General features: G+C 33.9%; 1 protein-coding gene across 1 annotated transcript in view; it reads right to left on the bottom strand.

Annotated features, from left to right (window-relative positions):
* Window positions 1-11,286, bottom strand: part of LOC140440782 (alpha-tocopherol transfer protein-like) — a 37,011-nt gene extending 25,725 nt beyond the window's left edge. The window contains exons 1-2 of the mRNA XM_072531147.1: window positions 11,178-11,286; window positions 1,204-1,353 (exon numbers count right to left, since the gene is read on the bottom strand). Coding sequence (XP_072387248.1) covers window positions 1,204-1,351 — 148 coding nt within the window. The 5' untranslated portion in view covers window positions 1,352-1,353; window positions 11,178-11,286. The remainder of the gene's footprint in view (window positions 1-1,203; window positions 1,354-11,177) is intronic.
* Between the last annotated feature and the right edge of the window lie 3,047 nt (window positions 11,287-14,333).

Genomic DNA, 14,333 nt, shown 5'->3' with positions numbered 1-14,333 from the left:
GAGAAAATAAAAACCGGATTAAGAGCTGGCCAGTCCCCGTAGACAAGTATCAATTGAGATCCTTTTTGGGTTTATTTTTCTACTATTATCGTTTACTAAGAAGATTTGCTGACATTACAAAGCCTTTGCATAAGCTAACGGAAGCAGACAAACAGTTTAACTGGAATGAACAGTGCCAAAATTCTTTTGATAGACTGAAAGACTCCCTCACCACTGCACCAATACTGTCATCACCACATGGATCTTGGTGGCGTTCTTTCGCAAAACATCGATAGTACAGAACGACTTATTGGATACTTTATTAAAGTCTTCTTCAAGGCCAAAAGAAAATATTGTGACACACGAAGAGAATTACTTGCTGTGGTGAAAACATTGAAACACTTCCATAAGTTTTTATATGGATGGAAGTTCCCAATTCGGACCGATCACGTCTGTCTGCAATAGATCCTCCAATTCAAGAACCCCAAAGACAGGTTACTCGATTTCTGAAACAACTGCGCACGTATGATTTTGCCATAGAACATCGAAAAGGTACTCAACATCATAATGCCGATAACTTGAGTAGATGGCCTTGTCCTGAAGACTGCAATCACTGCGGCAAAGGTAAAAAAAGGATCTCTTAGTTATAGCCGTTTGTATAAGGATCCAGATTGGGACAGGAAGTTTTACACAGAAAGAGGGAAAGTCTCGATGGCAGCCAGAACAAATTTCAACTTGTCGTACCAAAAAATCAAGTTATTGAAATACTTTTGGAGTATCATAGTGGTGTTTCGGAAGGCCATTTGAGAATAAACAAGACTCTAGCAAAAGTCCAGAAATTATTGTTTTCGGACAATATACTATTGAATTCTTAAATTTTCCGGCATTAAATCTCAAAAAACTAAATTTTATTTTATACATTTCTTTAAGATTTATAGTTTAATATGCTAAATTTAGATATCCTAGACACTACTATACTTCCTTGTATGTTTGGATTTTATGTTTATTAAACAATTTAACAGAAAAAAAAGTTTAAAAATATTTTTTAACTTTTATAACAAACCAGCAAGCAGGTACACTAAAATGAACTGACAAACTCGATTTATATTTATTAAATACAACAAAAAAACGGTGTTTTCTCTTTTGCTCTCTAGTTAACCCAGATAATTCAACCTTCGAAAAATGACCGTATTATACTATCCCTTATGTAACTTTTTTTCTTACTCTCTACCATTCGCCTTAGGGCAGCCAATTCTCGCTTGAAAACCTCGGGAGTCTCATTTAATTCTTCTTCCGCTCTTTGTTTCCATTCACCGTCCAAGGGTTTTATACCGCTCGAATGCTCACTGCAGGCGGAGTTCTCCAAAGGCATGTCTGAAAAATTCAGAAGGTCAAAATATAAGAAAAATCGATGAAACGCGAATATTGTCTGTTAAGTATTCAAAACAATCCTCATTTGTGTCTTTTAAAGATTAGTATTATATATATATATATATATATATATATATATATATATATATATATATATATATATATATGCAGATCCATAAACAAAACACTTATTTATTAATAAACTACCTCTCTGTCCCCACCAACTCCTTCTTAATTTAGTACACTGATAGTGTGTACATATATTTAGTTGTCGAAAATAACGTAATTTCAAGAGGCTATAATTTGAATTTTAAATAGGGTAGGTCAACAATTTTATCCAATAAATCAAATGCAAATATTTGTAAATATTTTCTAAGAAAATTAAATTTTAAAATGGTATACAACACAATAAAAATCCCTAGAGTCAGGCCATGAAGTTAGAGTATATACATCGTAAAAAATGACATACACCATATCCTCAATGCTATACAGTCTGTAGTCAACACCCCGACATATGAGCGGAAACACTCTTCTTCTTCTTTTTATGTAGACATGAGTCTGTCTGTTTTTCAATGTGCTTCCAGTAAGTTGTCGTTCCATCGTTTTCGTGGTCTTCCTACTAATCGTCTTCATATTGGGGAACCGTCTCTTGCCGTCTTTACTACTCTATTTGTTGTCTATCTATCTATATAAGGATTTTTACAGCTGTCGCCGCCTTCCTTCTTTCAGCCAACGTCTCCAGTCCTTTCTGTTCTGCCATTCTTCATCTCTAAGGTCTCGTCTTTCCATGGCCTCATCCACTTCATCCCTCCATGATCTTCGGGGTCTACCTCGTTTCCTCCTTCCTATTGGGCTCCAATCCGAAATCTTTGCTATCCACCTTGTATGATCTGTTCTTCTCACATGTCCATACCAAATTAAACGTTTTTCTTCGATGTAGCTGAGTATGTCTTGTTCTGCTGCCATTCTTCGTTTTATCTCCTCATTTCTAATGCGATCCATTTTTGTCACTCTGCAGCTTCTTCTCATGAACTCCATTTCAGTTGCTCCATTTGTTGTCATTCGGCTTATATGATCGTTCAATTCTACTTTTCTATTTCTTACCCAGTTTTTGATATTCTCCACCTTGCATCTATGTTGTATATCTATACTTCTAGCTTTGTTCCATGGGGTCTTACCATAAATTTTTCATGGTGTTCAGAAGTGTTTTTATCTCTGCTGTTTCTAACATTCTTTTGTCCTCTCTGTGTCAGGTCCTGTTTCTGCCGCGTATGTCATTATTGGTCTGATGACTGTTTTGTAAATTCTGCCTTTCATTTCTTTCCCGATATTTTTATTTCTCCATATTGTTTCATTAAGGCAACCTGCGGCTCTGTTTGCTCTATTCACCTGATCTTCCACTTCAGTTTCGAGCCTTCCGTAGATAGATAATGTGATGCTTAGATATTTAAACTCCATCGGTTGTTTTATTATCTGATCTTCCAGCTTCAATTTACATCTTAGTAAATTTGCTGTTATCACCACGGATTTTGTCTTTTTTGGGGAAATTAACATGTTAAATTTTCTGGCGGTTATACTAAATTGGTGCAGCATACGTTGTAAATTATCTTCACTTTGAGGCAGTAGTATTGCGTCGTCTGCATAGTAGATTATTTTAAGTTCTTTTTCTCCCATTTGGTATCTTTTTTTAGTTCTTACTTTTTTTACTATTTTATTCACAATCAGGTTAAACAATAAAGGACTCATGAAATATCCCTGTCTTATCTCATTGCCAGCTTCAATGAGGTCGGTTAGTCCTTCTCCTACTTTTACTTTTATTGTGTTGTTTTGCTAGATATTTACGATCGTTTTGATTATTCCTAAAGGTATCTCTCTTGCGTACAGTAAGTGGATAACGTATTTTAATTTAACCCAGTCAAATACCTCCTTAAGGTTCACGAAATATAGATATGCCGGTTTGTTGTATTCTAATAATTTCTCTTGCACTTGCCTTATTATAAATATAGCGTCGGTGCATAATCTTCCTGACCTAAAACCTTGTTGTTCTTCTGTTAGTGTTATAATTTCATTCAGTTTACTTGTTATCACTTTGGTTGTTAATTTTAGTGTTATGTTTAATAAATTAATTCCTCTGTAATGTTCCAGATGCTTGATCTCTGTTTTGTTCTATTATTTTTTGAATTAGTTTTAATAGTTGTTTGGTCTGATCAGGTCCTTCGTACTTTAGGAGTTCGTTCGGTATTCTGTCCTCTTCTTTTGATTTTCTATGTTTTAATTTCCTTAGTCCTTCCTTTACTTCTTCCTCCTCAATATTTATTTCTTCGTTTGTCGTCACATCTGGTCTCCCTTGTTTCCTTCCGAATGGATTTCGTTTATATTAGTTCGTTCGTCTCTTTTCTTTGTCCCCTGATCATTCTCCATATTTCTTTTTGTGTTCCGTAGAAGTCGTGTTCCATCTGTTGTGAGAAGCTTTGCCAGTGTTTCCTTTTTATTTGCCTAACTAAAATATTCGTTTCATTTCTGATTCGTTTGTAGTGGTTTTATGGTGGTTGTTGTGTTCTGTATTCTTATAAATGCTTTCTTCTTTTCTTCGCATTTTGTCTTTACTTTCTCTCTAAACCGTGGTGTTTTCTTTTTTGATATGTTAGTGTTCGTTACTTTCCAAGTGAATCTGATGCTGAGTTAATTATGTTATTTTTGAGTTTTTCCCAGCTTTCCTCGATTTTATTGTTTTCTAATGATCTTCTCTTTTTTGTATAAGTATTCCGTTGATGCAAGAGCATCGTTCACTAGCATGAAGCAAATTTTCACCTCTGAAAGTCTCACCCTACCTCTCAAAATTCGACTTCTGAAATGTTATGTATTCCCGGTTTTGTTATATGGAATGGAGGCGTGGACAATGACCGCAACATTGATGAAAAAAGTAGAGGCCTTCGAAATGTGGGCTTACCGACGTATATTACGTATATCCTGGACTGAGCACGTGACCAACGAAGAGGTACTATGCCGGATAGGTAAAGAGAGAGAGGTAGGAATAAGTATAAAGAAAAGAAAGTTGGAATACTTGGGTTACGTTATGAGACATAATAAATATAGAGTACTACAGCTGATCGTTCAAGGGAAAATAGACAGCAGAAGGGGTCAGGGAGAAGACACTCGTGGCTCCAAAACTTGCGGCAATGGTTCGGATTGTCATCTGCTGAACTATTCAGATCTGCCGTAAACAAAGTCAGAATAGCCATGTTGATTGCCAACGTTCGGAACGGACAAGGCACATGAAGAAGAAGATTCCGTTGATTCTGTATTTAGTCCTTCGACTTTGATTTTTGTTTGTGTTGGCTCCGCATTTAATAACGGGTGTTATTAAATGTCTATTTGTGTTGGTTTTGTGGTCAAAAAATGTGTTGTTTATTCTAAGTTCGTTATTCGTGCAGAAATTGGTCATCGTGCAGAAGTTGAGCAGGAACAAAAAGTATATTAATACTCATACCCTTATGATACGCACCTGGCGCATCATAAGAGCCGTCACAATTTATTCTTTTTCAACTTGTCTTGAATGAAATGTCTTTAATCTTTCCTATCAGCCTCTTTTGGCCAACTCTTGTTTTTCCGAAACCTAATGCCTATAAGATTTCTGAGGGCAGACGGGTCACTTTTCCTTCTAATACATACTCTTCACATGAAAGCCAGAACGGCGATGAAGGCGCATAAGAAAATATTCAACAGGTGTACAAGTTGGTAGGAGGGAGGAACAACCCTTTATCCTAAAAGTGAGAAACTACCTTTAAAGGCGGATGAATCAAGAATGATCAACGACGTGGAGATGTGGAAAGCAACGGGAAACTATCGCATTAAAAATCTGTAAGATATCCTTAGAACAGTCATAATGGCAATCACAACAAGAAACAACTCTGATCACGGGAATCGAAATCCGAGATCCGGCAGGAGACGAATAAACCACGAGGATCACAAGGCCTCAGGTCGTTGGCAAGCGAAACTCCTGTGATATGCTGAAAAACACCTATACAATATGCAATTCAACTCAAAATATACAAAAGAATAGGTATGTGGTATGTACTAACTCTATACCAACAAGAAAAAGCTCATAACCTGATACAAGAAATGCAACGTTTAAAGATAGACATCCTTGGTTGAATATAAAAAGATAGACGATGGACTAACAGCAGCGGCAGAAGTGTAATAGACAACTACGTGTTTTATTACTTTGGAGATCACCCCACAAAATCGCAATGGGGTAGCTATTGCCATCAACAAAGAAACCGAAATATCAGTCAAAGGGTTTATACCGATAACGAACTGTATTGTACTTGAAATTAAACTCCATGCCGTGCAATATAAACATTATTACGGCATACATACCGACATCTGATAGCACAGAGGAAGAAATAAACAGTTTTTACAATGAATTAAACAAAACACTGGAAGAAACCAAAAAAGAGGAAGTTAATATTATTTTATGCGACTTAAATGCGTAGGTAAAGGAAGAGATGGATAAGTAGTAGGCGAATATGGATTAGGAACACGTAATGAGAAAGGAGAGAGTCTACTTCAGTTTTCCAAGGACAGCGAACTTATTATCAAGAACACATGGTACAAGCTACCAGTCCGAATAATATACACCTGGAAAACCCCTACAGATGAAAGTGAGAACGTAGTAAGAAACCAGATTGACTACATTATTATAAACCAAAGATTAATGCCATACTATAGACTGAATCTTACCCAGGGGCAGATCATTAAAACACATAGAATTAATCTAACAAAGCTAAAAGAAGCTGATTTCTACCAACAAATCAAAGAAAAAAATACACAAAGAAGTCAGAAAGTAGAAAGACAAAGGCAACTTAACGCTACAGAAGAATGGAGAGAGTTAGGAAGGAATCTCATACAACAACGGGAGGACGATACATCCCCTAAAAACAAACAATGAATAACACAAGAAATACAGTCATTGAAATCGGCAACAAAATAAAAGAATAAAAACGAACAACAATACAAAAACGAAAATATCCATATCCAAATACCAGGAACCAGTTATCGTAAAACATATTAAGAACAGAAGGCCGTCTGAGGTAGATAAGGCATGTAATGTGGATGGAATAAAATGACCCAGCTAGAAAAACGCTCCTTGATAGACCCATTCGTCAGAGAAGAAGAGAAAGACCCAGAACAAGGTTCCTTGATAATATCGATGAAGACATGAAAAATATGGAAATACGTGCTTGGCGACTTGACGACTGGAGACAAATACTTGAGGAAGCTCTCGCAGAGGGTCCTAGCCTCCCCCTTGTAAAGCCAGAATAATAATAATGAGTATATTATAGAACAGCGTTAATGATTTTACCGCAATAAACCAAGCAGAGGCATTGCTGGGATATTTAAATAATGCATGTTTTATTTATTGGCTCACATTTTTCGCTCAAATAATGCCAAATCGTCCACTTTCACCACCGAAGAAGCGTTATCAATCAGTATCATATTCTGCACAAACAAAAGAAGTGTGTAATATCCCGATTAATCAGGCCAAAGATAGGTTTCATTTTACAGAACGTCTTTTGGCTTTAAAACTTTCTTTTTCTGAAAAATCAACGAATATACTTTTCTACTAATGATTTTGATACCGTTACGCGAACCTATAACTTTTTTCAGAAAGAAAAACTGTACAAAAAACAGAAGAAAGTAAATTGTCTAAATTTATGGCAGAAAAGATTTTCATCATGCGGGAAGTGCGTTGGCAATCTTACAACTTCTTAACGACAGAAATCTGACCGAATGTTTTAGTGGAACTGTCATGTTATTTAAATTAATCTGTACATTTCCAATGAGCAATGTCGAAAGTAAACGTTGATTTTCTACATTGAAACGGATTAAATCTTTACTAAGAAATACAATGCAGCAGAACTTCCAGAGACTAAATTCACTTGCTATGTTAAGCATAAAAAAGGAGTTGATTTTCACAAATGCAGACTTTAATGATCGTGTTATCGATGTTTTTGCAAAAAAAAAAACAAAAATCAAGAATGGATTTTTGTCTAAATAAAATGAATAAACTGAGTCATTTGAACACAAAAACACATTTAAACACAAGTGGGTACACAATTTGGGTACCTATTGCTTTTTTTTAATTATTATTCTTCTTCTTTTTATAAGATAGGATGTATCGAAGATAGGATTATTGTAAGGTAGTTGAAGGGTGGAAAATTACAAGGGGAGTAATAAATTAGTAAAAATCTATCACAAAATTGTGGTATTTTGTATTTCCGAAAAGATTTTTTTAATTCATCTAGGGTAAATGTGTCGCGGGTGGAATGTCTCCCATTAAATGTGGCTTAGGAGTGAAAAATTATGAGGTTGGTTAACATTTAGTAAAAACTTAGCAATATCCTTTCTTTTTTTTTTTTGTTTTAATGGCATAGGCAAGTGCCATACAGCCAGTCACAACATGAAAATATTCTACCCAGAAAGAAAATTGTATAGTACAATATAAAAAGATAATATAAATTTCAAACTTAAGTAGCATTACAAATTTTAAGCGGGATAGGATAGAGATAAAACATGGACACTCGTTTCTCGTCTAGGGACCCATCAAGAGATTGCTTTTGGGACAAATTAGATTGGATCACGGATAAAAGGTAATAACAAATGGGGTAAAACAGAGGTTAGGATTCTAATTACAGTTAAATATTAAGCTTACTTTTGCAAATAAATTCCATCAAACATTCATTTACAACTCTTATATTTAGAGATAGCAGATAGCACATATTGTAGGGAGGAAAAATTTTGATGTTGACTAAATTTTTTATTAGATCTTCAGTTTGTTTTGTGTATTTTTTACATTCGAAGAAAATGTTATCTAGATCGCCTTCTTTTTGAATTTACGATTTTTAGTTTGGACAGATGACTAGGATAGCAGGCGTGTCCAAATTTTATTCTAATTATGGATGTTATATTCCTTCGTAGAACAGAATAATTTTTAAACCAATAATCACTTGGGATTAAAGGCTGTATAGAAGCATATTGCGAGGAAGACTGCGTACTATATATATGCCAAGATTGTTTCCATTTACTATTGATATTATTTTTAATTATTGTTAATGCATCTTGTCTACAGATTTGGTGACCAGCTTGCGTCCCGGTATCAATGGCCTTTTTAGCTAATAGGTCAACATGTTCGTTGTATTTAAGACCTATATGTGCTTTAACCCACAAAAAATGAACAACTCTTCGGTTTTTATAAATGTCATAAACAAGTTTTTTAATTTGAAAGACATATATATTTGAGTTATTACTAGGAAAATTTAAAGTTTCAATGGCTAACATAACAGACAATGAGTCAGATACTATTGTAACAGATGTATTCTGAGTGTTTTCAAAGTATCTTAATGCTTCATATATTGCTACAGCTTCAGCACTAAAGATTGAAAAACTAGGATTTAGTCGACAAAGTTTTTCTGTATTAGTTGATGGAATGTAGAAAGCACACCCAGTACCAACCATAGACTTTGAGGCATCCGTATAATCCTTTCTTATTTCATTTATACATACAGTACAGTGAAATTATAAAAAAAGATTTTCTCCGCCTTACATTTTAACCTAACAGACTTATTGACATTCCACAAGGGGTAGATGACGGGTGAAAAATTACTAGGGTGGTAATAAATTTATATAACCTAGCAGTACACTGCAGTATATCATAAATATTTTTTTTTTGGAATTCTGCTAGCTTGAATACTAAGCTAGCGGGATCACTGCCATTAGGGGTAGGTTTGAGGGTGAAAAATTATTGGATTAGTGAAAAATGGTTGAAAAAATATTCCAGAGGTCAGAACATTTTTTTTTTTGAATAAAATGGGTGAAAAAACATTCCAGAGGTAAAAAAAAAATTTTTATTCTGTTAGCTTGATCTTTAAGTCAGCAGAATCTTTCACCTTAAGGGTGGTTTAGGGGTGAAAAATTATGATGGTTGCAATAAATTAGTGAAAAATTGGTGAAAAAATATGGCCTAGGTTGAATTTGATTTTGTATTCTTCTTCTTCTAATAAGTTGGTCACGAGTATTTAGTTTGTAAGGATAAACTTGTTATTTTAGATGAACCCAGACATAATATTCTACTGGAATTAAATCAGGGGATCATAAAGGCCAGTTATAAGGGCCGCATCGGCCGATTTATGTATTACCAAAATTATCATTTAGAAAGTCTCTAGGGATTTGTTGAAGTATTACGCAAGCAATATAGTGGAGCAGGAGTAGCTAGGGTGGTAATAAATTCGTTAAAATCTAGCAGTACTCTGTGGTATTTCAATTTTTTTTATTCCACTGGCTCAAATATTAAGCTAGCGTAAATGTTTCAAAATATGATTGGTTTGAGGGTAGAAAATTATCATGGTGTTCAAAATTTAGTAAAAACTTACAAGAGCACTTTTTTATTTTAGTCATAAGTAGAGTACAGTGAAATTATAAATAAGCTATATTGCACCTTAAATTTTAATCTAATAGAATTATTGACTTTTCCCAAGGGGTAGTTGAGGGGCGAAAAATTACTAGGGTAATAATAAATTCGTAAAAACCTAACAGAACACTGTGGTATATCATAAATGTTTTTTTTTTTAATTCTGCAAGCTTGAATACTAAACTAAAATGATCAATTTTTCTCTATTAGGCGACAAACGCCAAGGCAGCTCGACTTTTTAAATTTAGTTCTGCTTTTATTTTGGATAACCGTAACAATGATGACGTCATCCATTTGTTCTTTAAATAGCAACCTTTGTTTTTATAAATAAACAAAACTGTCGATATTGGACACGAAGAAATCTCACTTGATTACAGAAGCTTATACCCAATTCTCTTAAAAGGTTAATGTATGTGCAGGAATAATGTATGTGCATAAAAAATATCGGCCCAATTTTCGTAAGCGGAAAACTCACTGGTGTAAAACAGACTTGTTAATATAGCAAATATTACCAGAATTAATCGTGCTATTTCCAAATGATAACAACTCGAACGTCCCAAATAAAGCTTTATGGTATTAACAAGACGGGCCTACAATCGATTGGGAGTAGGGGCTTTAGATAATGGCTTGCTAGGTCGCCAGACCTTATTCCGCCGGATTTCTTTTGCAAGAAAATATTTAAATCAAAGGAATATGTACTTGATTCAATAATATTGACGAACTGAAGACAAGAATTCGTCCTCAAATTTATACCATTCGGCCTGAAACTTTAAAAATTCTGATGCGTGAATTTGAATAAACCTTGGCTTATAAGTAATAGTGATACTTATTGTCGTTTTTAAAGTTTAATTGTCTATTTAATTTTGACAGAAAAAATATTTATTAAATAAATATTAGCTTTCTATTAAAAAAAAATAAATGAATAACGTGATCACAACGTCATGATCATTTATAGTTACGGTTATCCAAAATGAAATCAACACTAAATTTAAAAATCAACCTCTCTCGTCATTTTTTGTTTAAATCCTACCTAACAAAGATTTTTGGGGTTTCCAACCCAAACGTTCACCCTGTATATATCTGATTCATTATAATATCTACTTTTGTCAATTTTTAAAATGCAATATATTTATTACTCTTGTATATTCAATTTAAATTAGCTCTTAGATTTCATATAAACTTATCTAATTAAATATCTGAGTTTTAAATGTTCTTCTTTTACAAAAAAAAACCCAAATGTTATTCATATATAACTTCTCAGGAACATGTGACATGTGCTGAAATGTATGATCCTACTACAATATATTTCTGATACATCTGTTGACCTATATAACAATTGATAAATATGTGTACTCACCAACTAAACATAAAATCAACAAATAATGGAGTTAAACAAAATCCGATTGGGAAAAATTTTCGTCGAAGTAAACAACATAAATTGAAGGTTAAAGAAATATCGACTGGGCCTCGGTGAGCTTGCGCCCTTTCGGCACCTATTGGAAACACGAATTAAATTCGTATGCTAATAAATGCTCAAATATTTGATTTGCTACTGTTGTTCTCTCTTTACTGTTATTGCTAATTAGCAAAAGAATATTAATCGTTGAAATAGAGTAAGTAAAACTAGGTCACATTTTATTGAAAACATTAAACACTATTGAGCTTATTTGAAATGCTGATGTGTATATTCAAAATAGTGTGTTAATGTATCTTAGTCAATAATATGTGACATGTTTACTTAGTATCAAGTGAACGCAAAGAAACTAAGATTTTCATCCCCAAAATCCTATCAGCAAAGTAATATTCTTTGCTTCTCTATGCATAGTCGTATTTATATTTTTGGTATAGTCACGTATAATTTTTATCTTGCATCACACCGATAATTTTTTTTACAAACATATCTGATCAACTATCTTGACAACTCTTAATACTGAATGATTCTCATGTAATCATGCGGCCATACAATAAAATACTTAATTGTTGCTTAAACGTTTCGGCTATTTGCTATTTTTAATAAGCACTTAATTGTATAAAGATAACATAATACACTTAATATTCATTTCTTTTCTTTTTGGTAGTTTGTGATGGAATGCAAAGGAGGTGTTTGGCCCTAAAACCACATGGAAAGTACTTTAAAACTATAACCCATTCAGGGTCGTATTTTAAATATCTGCCAATGGTTCACTGACAAAACAAACTCAATTGATAATTTATATCTTAGAGCAGAGTTTCCCAAACTTATCTGAACCGCGACCCCTTTTTGCTAAAAAATTTGTTCGCGACCCCCCAGTTTCCCCCCACTCATTTATTCAATATTATTTGACAGAAATAGCGTGCCTAATTTACAATTATCTGATGGAATCTCAAATTTAATTTTACTTTACTGTTTAAGTTTAAAACAAAATCAATTATTTTTTTTTATTTAATTAATGGATTTGGATAACTTGATCCATTCAGCCACGATAATGTATTTGACTACTTGAATTTGTTAATGATGTATTGACCTATTGCATTTGTTAACAAAATAGTACTTCGCATAGAGGTAGATTAAAAATATAATGTACACGTCAGTATCACAAGAATCAGTAGATTGATAAAAAACCATACATTCATTCGTTTCATTCAATGCCCTAACCAACTTAAAGTGAATATTTAGAACCAACAAGGGATTACATAATGTAGGGATACTTTTCACGCAACAATTATTTTATTTTAATACAATTATTTTAATGATTGCGATCTGTCCCACTAGTAATTAGTAGTAGGTACTTCTGCCAGAATAGCATTTACAATAAAAATAAATAATAAGAAGTCGACTGCACATTGTACACCGCGACATATTAGTTTGTGTCTACATCGCAAAACTCTTCCATGGTAATCGCGAAAGCGCTCGCTACTAGATGGCACTCTGGAACGTTCTCGTAGCCTCGTTTTGGCTTTATATAAGCGGCGATACGTAACGAAACCTCAGTTCCAATCCAAACAGCCTATGGTGGCGATCGCGGTGTTGAGTAATGAGTAAATATTTTACGACTTACGTATTCCCGTTTACGTATTTACGTCTACGATAAATTATAAATTATGGATAAGTTTTTAAAAAGAAGTGCAGAACCATCTACGTCTGAAAGTAGCAGTAGCAGCAACAAAAAGAAAAACAGAGTCTACATTGATGAATATCTTAAATATGGTTTTAACGTTATTTCCACTAAACCACAATGTGTTATTTGTGGACAAGTCTTGTCAAAAGAAAGCATGAAGCCATCAAAGTTACTTCGACATTTAAATAGCAAACATCCAGATAAAAAAGACAAGCACGTAGAATTCTTTGAAAGAAAGCTGAACGTCCTTCACAAACAGCAAGACAGTTTTCCCTTGGCAACCACTACTAATGAAAAAGCATTATTAGCAAGTTATAAAGTTGCTTATCGTGTTGCCAAAACTAGTAATCCGCACACAATTGCTGAAAATCTGATTTTTCCAGCAGCTGTTGAAATGGTACATATAATGTGTAGGGAAAGAGAGGCTGCAAAATTAAATACAATACCTCTGTCAAATAATACTATCCAAAGAAGAATTAGTGATATGGCAGAAGATATTCAAGCGCAAGTTGTGGAAAATCTTAATAAATGCACGTACTTCTCTCTCCAAATGGACGAATCAACAGATATATCTAACTGTGCCCAATTCATTACGTTTGTAAGATATGATACAAATAATGGCATTCAAGAAGATATTTTATTTTGTTCCCCATTGGAGACCAATACCACTGGAAAATGTTTACTCGACACTTTTATGAAACGTACAAGTAAATATGATATTGACTGGGGTAAATGTATTGCTATATGCACAGATGGCGCTAAAGCTATGACAGGTCATAAATCTGGTCTTGTCGTCAAATTACAAGAAATAATACCTAATGCCAAATGGAGACATTGTTTTTTACATCGAGAAGCTTGCGTCTTGCGTCCAAAGCTTTACCTCCTGAAATGGACTGTGTTATGAAAACCATCATTCAACTTGTAAATTCCATTAAAGGAAAAGCTTTGCAGACCCGTATTTTTAAAAAAATTTGCGAAGACATGAGTGCTTTATTTGAAAATCTTCTCTGTCACACAGAAGTAAGGTGGCTTTCAAGGGGCAACGTCTTAAAAAGAGTATTTCACTTAAGAGCAGAGCTTTTAATGTATTTGAAAGATGAGAAGTCCCCATATGAAAATCAATTTTCCGATCCTATTTGGCTTCTGAAACTAGGTTTCCTTGCTGATATTTTCAAGCAATTAAATATTTTGAACAGTAATTTACAAGGTCGCGACATTAATATAATTACAGCCACAGATAAAATTAAGGCGTTTCTAAGAAAAATCGATTTATGGTAGACCTCACTTGGCAAAAAACAACTCGATTCATTCCAGTGCCTTCAGGAAATTATGGAAAATGTATCCAATTACAGTGCTACAAATTTTGAACAAGTTTTTGCTTACTTGCATGTTACTTTGCTCAATTTAAAACAACA

The sequence above is a fragment of the Diabrotica undecimpunctata genome, chromosome 5 (assembly GCF_040954645.1).
Source record: "Diabrotica undecimpunctata isolate CICGRU chromosome 5, icDiaUnde3, whole genome shotgun sequence".
Classification (NCBI taxonomy): Eukaryota; Metazoa; Arthropoda; class Insecta; order Coleoptera; family Chrysomelidae; genus Diabrotica; species Diabrotica undecimpunctata.
This window is presented reverse-complemented; position numbering and strand designations above follow the sequence as displayed.